The 15,167-nt window shown below is 38.7% G+C and overlaps 1 protein-coding gene across 1 annotated transcript in view; it reads left to right on the top strand.

The window, feature by feature from the left end:
- LOC150079107 (transmembrane protein 208) overlaps positions 1-15,167 on the top strand; it is a 64,141-nt gene that overhangs the window by 29,667 nt on the left and 19,307 nt on the right. Inside the window, exon 3 of the mRNA XM_090383125.1 lies at positions 13,546-13,605. Within this exon, the coding sequence (XP_090239251.1) occupies positions 13,546-13,605 (60 nt within the window). The remainder of the gene's footprint in view (positions 1-13,545; positions 13,606-15,167) is intronic.

The raw sequence follows: 15,167 nt of genomic DNA, 5'->3' as shown, positions 1-15,167 counted from the left end.
CAGGGGTATGGGCAACCTGGGAGCGGGATTGCTGGCACCCACCAGTATTGCACTACATCCAGCGGGTGTGGAACTTTAGTGTGCTGAGCACTAACAGTGAATAATAGAGCTGGACCTGGGTGTATCATTCCTCAAGCTAGGGACAGGCATTAGGCAGCAGCTGCCCATGTGTTGCTCCCTAATGTGAAGAGGGAGCAATACTAACACACGTACATCAACACTTTTTTCAGGCTGTTTAGCAGAGGTGAACAATTGTGCCGTCCTAGGTGAACAAGGTATGCCTAGGAGCCACTCTGACTCAAGAACATACAAAAAAAAAAAAAACAATTACATTTGCGGAGTTGAACTGTTCCGATGCACCTCTCCATAAGAGCAAACATTTACATTTGTTATGATTTATGCACTTAAAAGCCATGGCTAATCAGAAACTTGCTTCTGGAAAAATCTTTTTTTTTTTAATAATAATAATAATTTATTTATCCCTATTTTATGTTACACTTTTTTGGGAGATAACAGCAAAAAGGGAGGGAGAACACATAAGTCAATGGCTTTTTAGGGGGTGTTCCCTTAAAAAAAAATTATGAATATACAAATATACAATTGAAAAATATATAGTTCTGAAATTGTACAGGTAATGTTCAACAAAAAATACATAAATAAATTGGAGTTTTTTTTGTACATTTCTTTATAGAAGACTTCGAAAAGCATCGCTATTTATAATATCATTGTGAACATTTTTACAATTAAATGAGGAGAGAAAAGAAAAACGATGAGATGTCTGCACACAAATTTACAAACTATTTGCCAACTGCTTCCTTTAACGTTTGTACATTATTTCCATGTTGGTGTTTTTAAAATCCAGGAGTTGAGTGGAAGGTAATTTGAATCAGACATCCCTGGTGATGTGTTCAATTAGTAGTTTCTTGAATTGGTTTAGTGAAGTGACATTTTTGCAGCAAGTTTGTTCCAGGTTTTAGCACCTCTGTATTTTATACTTTTCTGACCTATGGCTTTTCTGAAAAGCGAAATCTTCAATTTGGCTTCATTTCTTAGATTGTATGATATTTCTTCTTCATCTATGGTTATGAAAAAGATCTGAAGAGAGGGGGAAAACTCTGGTGTCTTTAATGTATTGTAAACAAAGACCACCTCAGCTTTCTGTAGCAGTTGGTAGATGCTGAGGACTCTTACTTCCTTGTATCTCAAACTAACTGATGCGTTCCAGGGAAGACCAAAATTGAACGAATGCATCGATTGACAATTCTTGCAAGGTTTTGCAGAGGCGCAACATATACTATTTTAGATAACCTGTTGTGTTTTAGATAACAAATAGGATATCTAAAATACTAAGAGATGAAAATCTCAATCTATCCCCCTTTTCTTAAATTACCTCAATATCCAAATAGGAGATCTTTTTTCAATTTCTGGGATAAAATCAGATAAATTAAAATTACATTAAATTAAAAACACCAAATTTAAATAAATAAATAACCTAAAATGCCTCAATATACTTCCCATACATGAACCCTCCAACCGTACTGGAACACGTCGACATCAACCAGCCCCAGGCATCAGATAACCCATGCACTAAAGAAGACTTCTCATTAAAATGGACATGTGTGTGCATGTCCATATCAATATGGACATGCAGCACTGAATTTAACCTGGTTTTCAGCATACGTAAATGTGCATGTTCATGGGCCCGCGCATGTTCATACTTATATGTACTTACTGATCATGCACATGTTCGTGTGCATATGTGCATGTCATACGTGAGAACAGACATGAAGTAGTATCGACTACGAATAGGCCATATGCACCTGACATCTTTATCTTCTTGCAGGCCACCGCAGTGCACAGGGTGTAACACTCAGCTCGCTGTCCAGCATGTACAAGATCGACAAGCTATGTTTACCTCATTTTTCTCGACAAACAAATACGTAATTAAAGTAAAATTTGCATAAGTAATGAATGCTTATGAATTCTCATACTGTCCCACCTTGGATGTATCACATACTGTTGGCGACCACATCGTTGGGGGAACACACCTTACCCCATACTGCAAATTCATGTCTCACTGAGAACCCAGCACGCAGAGTACACACCAATCTACACAGATGGATTTAGAACGGATTCTTGCTAGCCATCAGTAGCTACTGCATTCAATGGGAAATATTTCCCAACACTTCCCATTAGATGCAGTAGCTACACTGCAGAACTCTATGCTATCTACATAGCATTAAATTTCACCTTCTCAACAAATATTTTGCACAGTGCTATCCAAGCTGTACAGCAGAATAAAAATCATTGTAACCCCTCGCTCGTACACATTTGGAATACCATGACCAAGTTAAATAAGAACAAACAACAAATTCTCTTTTGTTGGATCCCTGGTCACACTGTAATTGCTGGAAATGAACCTGCTGACCTAGCTGCCAAAACTGCTACAGATCCTGTAGATCAACCAGTTAGAATAGCACTCTCTGATTTCAAGTTAATTATAAAGAAGCAAAGTCTTGAACAATGGCAACACGTCTGGCAGCGGAGCAATATGGCCTTAGTTGCCAATGCTCCTAAAAACCAAATAACAACAACAACAACAACAACGTCTGGCAGAAGCTGTGTCTGTAAATGTTTGACCACGTTTCACAATGAAATCGTACGTCACGCTCTATCTAAGCATTGTATAATAGTGAGTTAATTCAGATGATTAAATCGAAGGACTTCTGTAGAAAGAAGTGCAAGTAATCAGGCGATAAACAATATTATGAAATATTCAGTCAGCTCCATAAAAAAGTAAAAACACTCATGAAGTAATTAAATTACATTAATATAAACAGGCTTAAAATAATTACATTGAGGCAATTTAGGATAGTCTAAGAATTCAGAGATATTTAGAAACTTCACGAGACAAGTGCAAAGTGTGTTAGTTGTCTGATGGCACCAGGGGTTCTCACATCTCTGCGTTGTGTACTGTTTATGTAGCACAGAACTCTGCGAAGGCCAGAGATTTAAAAAGTGTGTGGGGAGTAGATGTATGTGTAGTGTTGTGTACCGTTGTTCTTCTGACCATTTAGCCATTGGGCACTTGTTGGGTCCCACCGTTACTGCACTTGGCCCCGGGAAGGCAGGTCAAGTACCTAGCAGGTTTTATTTTTGTGCTCTGGCAGGCCCTGCCACCTAGTTTCCGAAGATTTCAGTGGCAAGGGCCTATGTGAAAAAAAAAAGGAGGGTTAACGCTAGAATATAAAAGGCAGAGAGAGGTTTATATATAAGTTCAGTTTAAATTTGGATGTTATTAATTGATAGTTGTGTGGGATGTACACTGCGAGTTTGGCACTAATAATATTAAGAGTAGGAGACCGGCAGAATTACTTAACAAGTACAGGTCACTGTTGAACAAAAGCCGAGAATTAGGGTTGAATTTGAAAGTGTCTGCAATTCTGCCCAGACACGATAGGAGGGAGTATATGATGAGAGCCTTGTCGATCAACTCGGCCCTGGAAAGATTGTGCAAGGCTCAAAGGGTAAAATTTTTTTCAGCCTGGACTGTACTTGTTAACAGGAGAGATTGCTTCTACAGGGATGGGATACACTTAAATAGAAAGGGTGCAAGAATATTTGCTGATGCTATCGAGGCAGTGTTAGGTGGGTCGGAAAACTGCTAGCTTGGGGGGAGACAAAGACCAATAGATTGACAGTAGCCACTGGCAGAGGCGAAAGAGATTCTTGCACTGCTTCTATTAGAATGAGCAGAAGCCTGAAAAACAAGATGCATGGTATTTCAGAGACTGCTGGGAGCCATTGCGGTACAAGTAAACACATGGGTTGTGTTAGGGTAGCTAAGAATAGAAACAGGTGCAGGTATACTTGCGTGTACACCAATGCTAGGAGTTTAGTAAATAAATTTGATGAATTTGAGGTATTGCTCAAAACATCGAAGGCAGATATTGTTGGGATATCAGAGACGTGGTGTCACACAGATATAAGGGATGCAGAACTGCAATTTGGGGAGTACAACGTCTACAGAAAGGATAGACAGGATAGGAAGAGGGGAGGGGTTATGCTATTAGTTAAGAAACACATAAAAACCAAGGAAGTGAAGCCAGTCGACATCGCTGGACAGTGCAGTGTTGAGTCAATTTGGTGTGACATAAACATTGGGAGATCAAAATTGAGAGTAGGAGTGTGCTATAGGCCTAATGACTCTGATGAGTATAATAAGGAACTGTACAGGGAAATATAGTGGGCCAGTAAATCAGAAAGTCTTATAATGGGAGATTTTAATTTCCCAGATATTGACTGGAATTTGGGGGCTGGTTACTCACACACTAGCAGGGCTTTTGTGGATTTATTGGATGATTGTTTTCTACATCAGCATGTTCGGGAGGCAACTAGAGGGAGTAATACTCTTGATTTGATTATCAGCAGTGATTCTTCATGCATTAAGAATCTGCAGATAAATGAACCACTAGGTGGCAGTGATCACAGTGTGCTGAAGTGGGATTTACTCAAAGAGGTAACTACCATTAGGGGTAAAGGGGCCGACCGGGCTAGCCGAGTGGGTAAAGTACTTGCCCGGCAACCCAAAGGTCGCGGGTTCGATTCCCGCCTCGGGCTTGGATCACTGTACTGCAAAAACCTTTGGAGGTGCAATATGGCCACAGAAGCCGATGCGCCAACAACTACCAAATCAAAAAAAAAAAAAAAAAAAAAAAAGGGGTAAAGGGAAGGGTTATTGCTTCCGTAAAGGCGACTACGATGGGCTGAGACAGTATTTAAATTCTATACAGTGGGACCAACTGATGATGTTACCAACAGCAAATTCAAAATGGGAAGCATTCAAAGAACTTATTTTGGAAGCTACTAGGCTTTACATACCAACTAAGAAATATTGTTCAAGGTTTAGGCCAAAATGGATGTCAGATGAACTAATGAGGCATATGGCAGAGAAGAAAAATGCATGGGATACATACAAATTAACACATGACACAGAAGCCTATGATAGATACAAGTTGATATGCAACCAAGTTACAAAGGAGGTTAGGCAGGCGAAGGCAGATTACGAGAAATCCTTGGCAAGGGATGCAAAGAAAAACAGCAAAGAGTTCTTTACTTATGTAAACTCTAGAAGGAAGGGGATGAATCAGATTGGTCCACTTGATATTGATGGGTCAAGTGTTGATGATCCTGCTCAGGCAGCTAACAAACTAAATGAATATTTTGCATCGACATTCACACATGAGGAGTTATTCAGCGAGGGGAATGCCAGAGGTGTATTCAACTCTAGCAGTAAGCTACAGAATCTTGAAATAACTGGGAGTAAAGTGGAGGAGAAACTGTTGAAGATAAACACAAGAAAGGCACCCGGGGTGGATGGGATCTATCCAGTTATATTAAAGGAGGCAGCAAAGGAAGTAAGCAAACCCTTAGCCATAATTATGAGAGCTTCCTTGGACTCAGGGGAGGTACCCATAGACTGGAAATGTGCAAATGTGACCCCAATTCACAAAGGAGGATCAAAGGCTGTCACAAGTAATTATAGACCTGTGAGCTTAACTTCTGTTCCAGGAAAATTAATGGAGGCACTGGTTAAAGAAGCACTGCAGGATCATTTAGACAAGACTTCAGTTATAGCTCAGACACAGCATGGTTTTGTTAAGGGAAAGTCTTGCCTGACCAACTTGATTGGATACTATGATGCAGTCACAAAAGAACTGGATGCAGGGAATAACTTTGATATTATATACTTGGATCTTAGAAAGGCTTTTGATACTGTTGCACATGGAAGACTGCTACACAAATTGGAGCAGTGTGACATTGGAGGCAAATTGCTGCTATGGATAAAGGGGTGGTTGAGGGGGAGAAGACAGAGAGTGGTAATCAATGGACACTGCTCATCGTGGACTGATGTTATTAGTGGAGTCCCTCAGGGCTCAGTGTTGGGTCCATTATTGTTTTCTGTATTTATAAATGATATTGATGATGGTATATCGGGCTTAATGTCCAAGTTTGCAGACGATACAAAGGTTGGCAGGGTTGTCAAGGACACTACTGACACTATGCTGCTGCAACAGGATCTGGAAAGGTTGAGCAGATGGGCTGAGAGGTGGCAAATGAAGTTTAACATTGACAAATGTAAAGTACTACACATGGGAAACAGCAACCCCAGAGCAACGTATCAACTCTGTGGTACTACACTGACAGTGGTAGAAAATGAAAGGGACTTGGGGGTGGTTGTGCAGGCAGATATGAAGTTCTCTGAGCAGTGCAGACGGGCTGCAAGAGTAGCTCATGGAGTATTGTCAATGATATACAGGAATTTTTCCAGCAGGGATAAGGAGGTGATTATTCCATTGTATAAGGCGATGGTCAGGCCACACCTAGAGTACTGTATACAGATCTGGAGGCCTCATTTCAAGAAGGATGTAGAGCTGCTGGAACGAGTACAGAGAAGGGCAACAAGATTAGTGAATGGAACAAAGGGGTGCTCTTACGAAGAAAGGCTTAAGTTTTGCAAATTACAGTGTCTGGAGACTAGGCACCACCGAGGTGATCTGATAGAGGTGTATAAAGCCTTGAATGATTTAAGCATGCTCAATGCTGATGGGATCCTTCCTCTAGCTCAGAAAAATCACCTGAGAGGGCATAAATTCAAATTGAGGAAAGACAGATGTAGGATAGACGTGCGGAAATTTGCCTTTAGCCAGCGGGTGGTTGGTTGGTGGAACAGACTTCCATCCCTTGTGGTGGAGGTTGATAGCCTAAATAAGTTTAAGGCTCAGCTGGACAGGTATTTTGAACGAACAGAGGGGTGAAGTGGAAGTGGGTTTTTTTTTTTTTTTTTTGCTGATGCTGCATAAGCTTGCTTTCTTGCATCAAATGCCTCTACTAATGCTAATGCTAGAGTAAGGGGGAGACTGAAGGCTGGGGGGGAAAGACAGAGGTATGGGGCAACAGAGGGCAACCCCAGAAAGTCAGTGAGGCAGGCCCATGCCTCACCAGGTGGAAGAAGGGGCGGCAGGGGGGGATGAGACAGGAACCTATCTCCTCCTCCCCGACTGGGGAGGAGAGTAAAAGAAAACCAGGCTAGAGTGCTTGGTTTGATTGCCAAAATGACTTGTGGTAGAGAAGCTGCTGGTGTCATCAATGTCTGAGTTTGGAGTCTTACATGGGATCAGGTCCCGGATGATCTTGCCTGCAGATACAGTTGCAGATATCACCCTGATGGAACTTGGATGAAGGAAGTGAATTTCAGTTCAACTGAGCTTCAATGAGGTTATCAGTTGATGCTACTGGAGAGGGGTGCCCAGAATCTGTCTCAAGTTATTGGTCTTGGTGGTTTAAAAGGCTCCTTAATGTTCTTCGTCTGTTGAAGACACCCTGTGCAGAAGTGGTGAAGTATTTATAATTGTCATGTGTATGAATTAATATATGTTCTTGGTCCTTTGGCATAGTAATAATCTTTGTGATCAGAATAGATCTCAAGTCTTCATAGAGGACAGTCATACATTATATGGTGCCAAGTTTCGTCAGTGCCACAGTGGCAGTGTGGATCATCTGCGATGCCCAGAGACGTTAATTTTTCTTGTATCGATCCATGGCGTGTGAGGAGGTATGTTATGTACAGGCCAGGGGAAAACCAGCTTGGGGCTTTTGGGAACGTGAACGTTTCTTCAGGGATGAATTTCTTTGTAATTGCTCTCTTAGTGGATGTTGTCCATTTGTCCTGTCAGGCCTGCTGCAGGTGAGCGAGAAGGTGCCTTTTCTCTGTCTTGCGATTGATTGCTGGGTTGGTGGTGAATCTAATGGTGGTAGTGGAGATTCCTTTGGACATATGATACATGCCACATCTAATTATTTCAAGGTCCAGAGGGAGGACTCCAGTGAGGACTTGGAGAGCAGGAGTGCTCACTGTGCAGCAGGCTCTGGTGATGGTAAGTAGTATTGCTTTTTGAATGGTGGCTAATTTCTTCTGATTTGTAACAATAGTTGCCTGGTGAAACCAGACCCCTGCAGCATATGAGATGGCTGGAATAAAGAAATAGAAAGGGTGCAAGAATATTTGCTGATGCTATCAAGGCAATGTTAGGCAGGTCAGAAAACTGCTAGCTTGGGGGGGGGGGATTCACAGACTAATTAACAGTAGCCACAGGCAGAAGTGGAAATGATTCTTGCGCCGCTTCTATTGGAATGAGCAGCAGCCCAGAAAGCTGGGAGTCATGAAACAAGTAAATACATGGGCTGTGTTAGAGTAACTAAGAGTAAGAACAGGTGTATGTACACCAATGCTAGGAGTAAAGTAAATAAATTTGATGAATTGAAGTGCTGGTCAAGACATCAAAGGCGAATACTATTGGGATATCGACGTGGTGCCACACAGATATAAGGAATGCAGAATTGGAATTTGGGGAGTACAATGTGTACAGTAAAGGACAGAAAGGGAGGAAGGGTTATGCTGTAAGTTAAGAAATACATAAAATTTAAGGGAGTGCATCTAGTTGACATAGATGGACAGTGCAATGTTGAGTCAGTTTGGTGTGACATAAGCACTGGGAAAGCAAAAATGAAGGTAGGAGTTTGTTATAGGCCTAATGAATCTGATGAGTAAAATGAACAATTATACAGAGAAATAGTGGGCCAGTAAATCAGAGTGTCTTATAATGGGGATTTTAACTTCCCAGATATTGACTGGAACTTGTGGATTGGTCACTTGCACACTAGCAAGGCTTTTGTGGATTTATTGGATAATTGTTTTCTACAGCAGCATGTTAGAAAGCAACCAGAGAGAGTAGCACTCTTGATCTGATTATCAGCAGTGATTATTCATGAATTAAGAATTTACAGATAAAGGAACTGCTAGGTGACAGTGATCACAGTGTACTTGAATGCTTCCCAAATTCAAAATGGGAAGCATTCAAGGAAATAATCTTGGAAGCTACTAGGCTTTTTGTTCAGCTAAGAAATATTGTTCTAGGTTTAAGCTCAAATGGATGTCACATGAACTTGTTTTTGTTATTTGGTTTTTAGGAGCATTAGCAACTAAGGCCATATTGCTCCGGGGATATGCGGTGGTCATTCCCTGACCTTTCCACATCCTCCGTATTTGGTGGGCACGGTTTTGAACCCCAGCCTAATCAAGAAGCGTGTGCTACGCACTGCTGCTCCTGCCCACCTGGCTATGGAGGCACCTGTCACATGAACTAATGAGACTCGTGGCAGAGAGGAAAAATGCATGGGATGCATATAAATTATCAGTAAACACAGAAGCCTGTGGTATATATAAGCTAGTCTGTAATCAAGTCACAAAGGAGGTTAGGCAAACAAAGGCAGATTATGAGAAATCTTTGGCAATGGATGCAGAGAAAAACAGCAAAAATTGTTTACTTATATAAACTCTAAAAGAAAGGGGATGAATCAGATTGGTCCACTTGATATCAATGGTTTGACTGTAGATGATCATTCTCAGATAGCTGCCAAACTAAATGAGTATTTTGCATCTACATTCACACAAGGAGTTATTTTTAGAACCTCAACATTCTGTGTCAGGAAAAAAAAAAAACATGCATGCATGCTGTCAAGAGTCAATTACAAGAAGCAATAACCAGGATAAGTTCATTAGCATATTTCATGGTTTTTAACTTTGCCTTTAAAAAAACAAGTGTATCCTTTTTGCTGCCAACCAATATCAGTACACACTAGCATAAGATTTTTAGGATTTCCAAGTTCTCTCAGAAACTAAGCCAAAAGCCTTACTTTATTATTATAGAGCCTTAATAACCTCAGCTATGGTACACTAGTGTATAGATCAGCTAGACCAGTGCCTTCTGCTGGCTTAACCTCATTTATCGTATTGCAGTGTGTGTTGTCTTAGGATCACTTCTCCAATACATAATCTGTATGCTAAACCATATAAACCACTTATCTTTATCAAAATATAACTTATATTATGCTTTGCATGTAAAATTAGGTCTGTGCCTGAACATCTAAACTGGCAGATAGTTTTCACTCCTCAGTATATCTTATACCAAACCACCCTGCTGTTAATAAACACTTAGACATCAGATTCAAATAACTGTTAGCAGACTTAAATCTGAATTTTGATAACATTGCAAATATCCCTCCACTTTGCCTTACTCCTCGGAGCATGGCTCCACTTCTACGTAATTTATCCATAAATGGAAGATGTGTGTACTACATAAAGAATATTTCTTGCAACCATACCATACCAAGTTGTTATGGATCAGTTCTCCAACTATGTTGCAGTACATACAAATGGATCAGAGTAGTAAAAACACAGAGCTACAAGGCTCAATAGCTTCTATGTTATTTCAATATATTTAAAAGAGTAAGAGGTTACCTCAGTATTTTGTGTAGAATGTTTCCAGTCAATGCTCTCCAAATATAACAAATAAAATAAAATAAAATAAATGGATAAAATAACTTAATGAATTCTTTCACTCATAGAAATACGACCGATTCAACACGCAATGGAATAAAAGCCGAGAGTCCCCATCCGACCCCGAAACACATCAAACTAACTCAGCAAGACCATGAGTGTGAGAAAGAAAGTGTGAAAAGACATTTCATTAACTTATTTTATCCGTTTATTTTATTCATTACATTTGGAGAGCATTGACTGGAAGTATTCTACGCAAAATATTTGAGGTAATCTCTTACTCTTTTAAATATACAAATGGATCAAAAAGTGATGCCCATGTTGGAATAGATCAAAGAATGACATCCATATTAGATGCTGCCTCAGTTTTCCCAAACACCCCATTAGCCTATCAATTGCCATATGAGATTATATTTTCTACTGAATTAACAACAATTCAGGTGGCCCTGAATTATATTGAGTCCTCTGGCATCCAAAAGAAGATAATTTTCTCATACTCATTAAATGCACTCCAAGCCCTGAAGAACACCATGAGCTGTTGTTGTTATTTTGTTTTTAGGAGTATTAGCAACTAAGGCCATATTGCTTTGGGGATATGCGGTGGTCATTCTCTGACTTTTCGCATCCTCCGTATCTGGTGGTCATGGGCTCGAACCCCGGTCTAATCAAGAAGCATGTGCTATGCTTCTTGATTAGACCGGGGCGCTGCTGCTCCTGCCCACCTGGCTACGGAGGCACCACACCATGAGCACCAACCACTTAGTTTCAGAGGAGATAGCTTTTTTTTTTTTTATAGGAGCATTAGCAACTTAGCATTACCACCTCATATCCCCGGAGCAACTATTGCTCCGGGGATATGAGGTGGTCATTCCCTGACCTTTCCACATCCTCCATATTTGGTGGTCACGGGCTTGAACCCCGGTTTAATCAAGAAGCCGTGTGCTACACACTGCTGCTCCTGCCCACCTGGCTATGGTGGCGCCGTAACTGAACTTGGGAGAAGCACATACTTGGGGTCTCAGGACATATGGGAAAGATGGAGCCCAATGAATTAGCTGATAATGTTGTGAATGCTGCACTTTCATCAACTTGTGACAAGTGGAAAGTTCTATTTTAAGACTATACACCAATGATCTGAAAAAAATGAATATCTCAGTGGCAATTAATTTGTTAAAATTAGCATAATAACAAGCTTTGAAGTACCAAACAAACCTTTGAGCAATGGCTTTTAAGCTTCAGATCAAATCATCAAAAGAAGGTAATATTAGCTTGTCTGCACAAAGTTGCAAAAATGCTATGCATGCTTACCTTCTAAGAGTGGAGAATCTTTCCCCTCTCTCTGGTATTATCACTGTAAACACAGTGCTTATAGTCAGATCATCTTCTTGTCAAATGCATAAAATATGCAAAAGAAAGTCAGTCTTCTCACTCCAGCCATAAGTAAAGTCCCACTTACAGTTACCTATTTCTTGTTTTCATTGTCAGTAATTAGTTTAATTTTTATCATTAGAATATCACTGAAAGTAGTTCTCTAGCTACCTTAGGAAGAAATGAAGCCAATCCTTCTATAGCTATTTGGGACTACTGGAAAGATTTTAGCATCCTGACAACCATAGAAGGCATTAAAGCATTCTAGGGTGAATCAAAATGCTCTGAAGTCAAAATGGCCATGGTTTCTTTAAATAAACAATTGGAAGAAACCATGGCCAGAATATGTCAGTGGTTTTTTTCAAGGGTTTCCCAGTGTGAGAGGAGAGGTACAGAGCATTGTTGGGCTGGCTAAGACTGTTAAGGACAATTTAAATATGAAGTGGAGGAACTGTTAGTATCACAATCCAAGATTTAATCAGATTTGTTCAAAGGAAAAAGAACATTATGAAAAAAGAGAATGCAGAACAACAGTTACTGGCTAAGCAAACAGTAGATTTTTAAAATGATTAGTTAAATTATTGTATGTATTACTCTTATGGAATAAAGCCAAACTGTAACCAGAAAAATTGTAGCTGTCATTATTACCTTATAAAGCATTGTATAAATAAATTAAAAATAAGGCTTCCAATCAAAATGCTTGATGCAAGTTTTTTCCCCTCAACTGCATCAAGCTCTGTTGAATCTACCTTCTTGGTACATATAGCTTTGAAAGCTAATGTTCCACATAAATGCCAAGATAGAACAGACAAACAGACCTAGTGTATTAATCCCAGTCTTTTTTTTTTTTTTTTTTTTTAGATTATTGGTAAGTGAGACACAAAGTATTTATATGCATAACTTAAATTGCTACTTTTTCTCATTACTGTTGTTTTCGTATTGTGTTTTTCCGTTTTTAAACATTACTGGAAATGTACCCCTCCACTATGCACCCAGCAAGCACAGCAAAAAAAAGTTATACAAGTAGGTGTGGCATTGTAACGCTTAATGTTTTGGGAGGAAAAAGACATAGTTAAACACAGCGCATATAAACACTACAGTGTTTATATGTATGTGTTTAAAATGGTGTACTTAATTTATTTTCTTTATTATGACACTATATTGGATAAAAAGAAAAAATATCATTAGAAATAGCAGCCTTATTATCCAACAGAATTATTTCCTGTATCTCTCACTTCCAACCCATATTATTTCAGACTGAGTAAAACTGAAATAGAAACCAAAGCTGTATTGAGAAAACTATATGTGGATTGATGCACAGCGCATTTTGCATATAACTGGATTTTTTTATAGATAGCTTTCCAATTAAAAAAATAATCAGTGATGCAGATTAAAATTGGAAAGATGGAAAGTGTCAGACAACATGATGGAATACAGCAACCCCACATAGATGAAAATAGCATAAGATTCAAGGGTCTTTAGAATTGGAGATCTTCAAATAAAAACATGTATATTATGAAAAAAAGCTGGAAAAAATAAACTGTACTTGCACAGTATAATATTGTTTAATCATTATTTTGATTCTCTTGTGAATTCACTTATGCTAGAGCATAGGACAAATTGTTTCAAATATAGTAGAAACAAGAACATATGAGAAAAGTGATTCTTTCCTTTTAGTTAATAAATTTAAATATAGTTCTCTTGAGGAAATATAAAATTTGTAGATCTTAACAGCATTGGATTCAGAACTTGTTGCTTTTATGTTGGATATTCATTAGGTGCTGTATCTTCTTGTCATGGTAATACTTTTCTGGGATGACTATACACTGTTGTATCTGGTAAGTATGGCACTTAATATGGTTATTAAACATTCGATCACATTATGTTAATAACAATGTGTAATGATTTAATTAAAATTAAGTTGAACAACTTTTCAAATAGTTTTTTTTTTTTTTTTTTACATATATAAATTATAAAAATTTTTCATAGTTCGTTTTACTAAACATTAATTATGCTGAGTGCAGTAGTGCTTGTTTTGGTTGGAAAATTAACTTTTCCTAAAAGACAATCCAAAAAATATTAAAGAAAAAACTCATAAATGTCAAAAACAAATTTATTTACATGCATTCATATTTATAAAATATACTACACTATGGGAAAATTTAGCATAAAAATTAATATATACTTATTTTTTGGAAAAGGTAAGCAATCAAGTTTGCGATTTCCATTTGTTAGGCTTCCTGTGATTGGTGCTACTTAAATTTTAGAAGCATATTATCAGCAAGAGTGGGTCTGCTTGTTCCACATAGTATTAGCATTGCCATATAGTGAAAGAAAGCCACAGGCTTTAACTGCACCTGTAAAAAATAAATAATAAAATAAAGTAGCTATGTTTTTTCCTCCTCACACGAGTTACTGTAGCTAACCTTTGAATTTATCCAAACTGTCATCCTTAACTGATGGAGGTAACATATCCCTCCATCAGTTGTAGTTAACTTACTGGTTGGTTAAAAGTAAACTTGCTATAATCAAGTCTGTACCTCATAAATTGAATTTATGGCACATATTTCTGGAATCATTTGTAATAGAATGAAGACATTTTGATTTATTTCACTATTCCCTCTCAAGGCTTTACAGACCTTAATCTTGGTCTCCTGTAAGGTGCCTAATTGCCAAGCTCTGTATATTAGTCTGTTCTCTTACTGGTGCCATTTTGCAGATCTCACAAATCACATTCTTCGTCCTTGGACACTTTTTGAGAAGTTGAATGGCTTTTTGGATGCAAGTCTTCACACTTGGAATTGATATTCCAAATGCAGTCTTCAATTGCCTTATATGGATTTTGATCTCCTTATCTCTCTATACCAGCTAATGTTTGAGACACTATGGGCATTTCTTGCTGCTTCTCTGTTTTTATGAATATCATAACTCTCAAATCCCTTTCTTTCTCTACTATTTTTAATTTAAGTCCAAGTGTATAAGTTATTTTGGGGTTGCTATTCCACAAGTGTAAAACCTAGCATTTTGCTGCATTAAAACTTAGTTACCACTTTTCTGACCATCCTTGAATGCACTACTTGGAACTGATCATTAATCACTCTTCCAGTCTTCATGTCATCTGCAAATATTGATATCATATTCTCTGTTCCTTTGCCAACGTCATTTATGAAAATCAGAAACAACAGGGACCACTGTTTTCAGAAGAGTGATTATTATTTGCAGCCCTTTGCCTCCTTGCTCTGCATCCACCCTATGATCCACCTTAGAATCTTACCCATGATAACTAATAAGGTGTTAGTTCAGTGGTGTGCTGGTAAATTTTTAACAACTGGCTCACTAAAAAAGCCTTTGCCAACGTCATTTATGAAAATCAGAAACAACAGAGACCACTGTTTTCAGA

The sequence above is a fragment of the Mastigoproctus giganteus genome, chromosome 10 (genome assembly GCF_048544385.1).
Source record: "Mastigoproctus giganteus isolate SK-2022 chromosome 10, ASM4854438v1, whole genome shotgun sequence".
Lineage (NCBI taxonomy): Eukaryota > Metazoa > Arthropoda > Arachnida > Uropygi > Thelyphonidae > Mastigoproctus > Mastigoproctus giganteus.
Note: the sequence above shows the minus strand (reverse complement) of the source record. Positions and strands in the feature narration are given on the sequence as shown.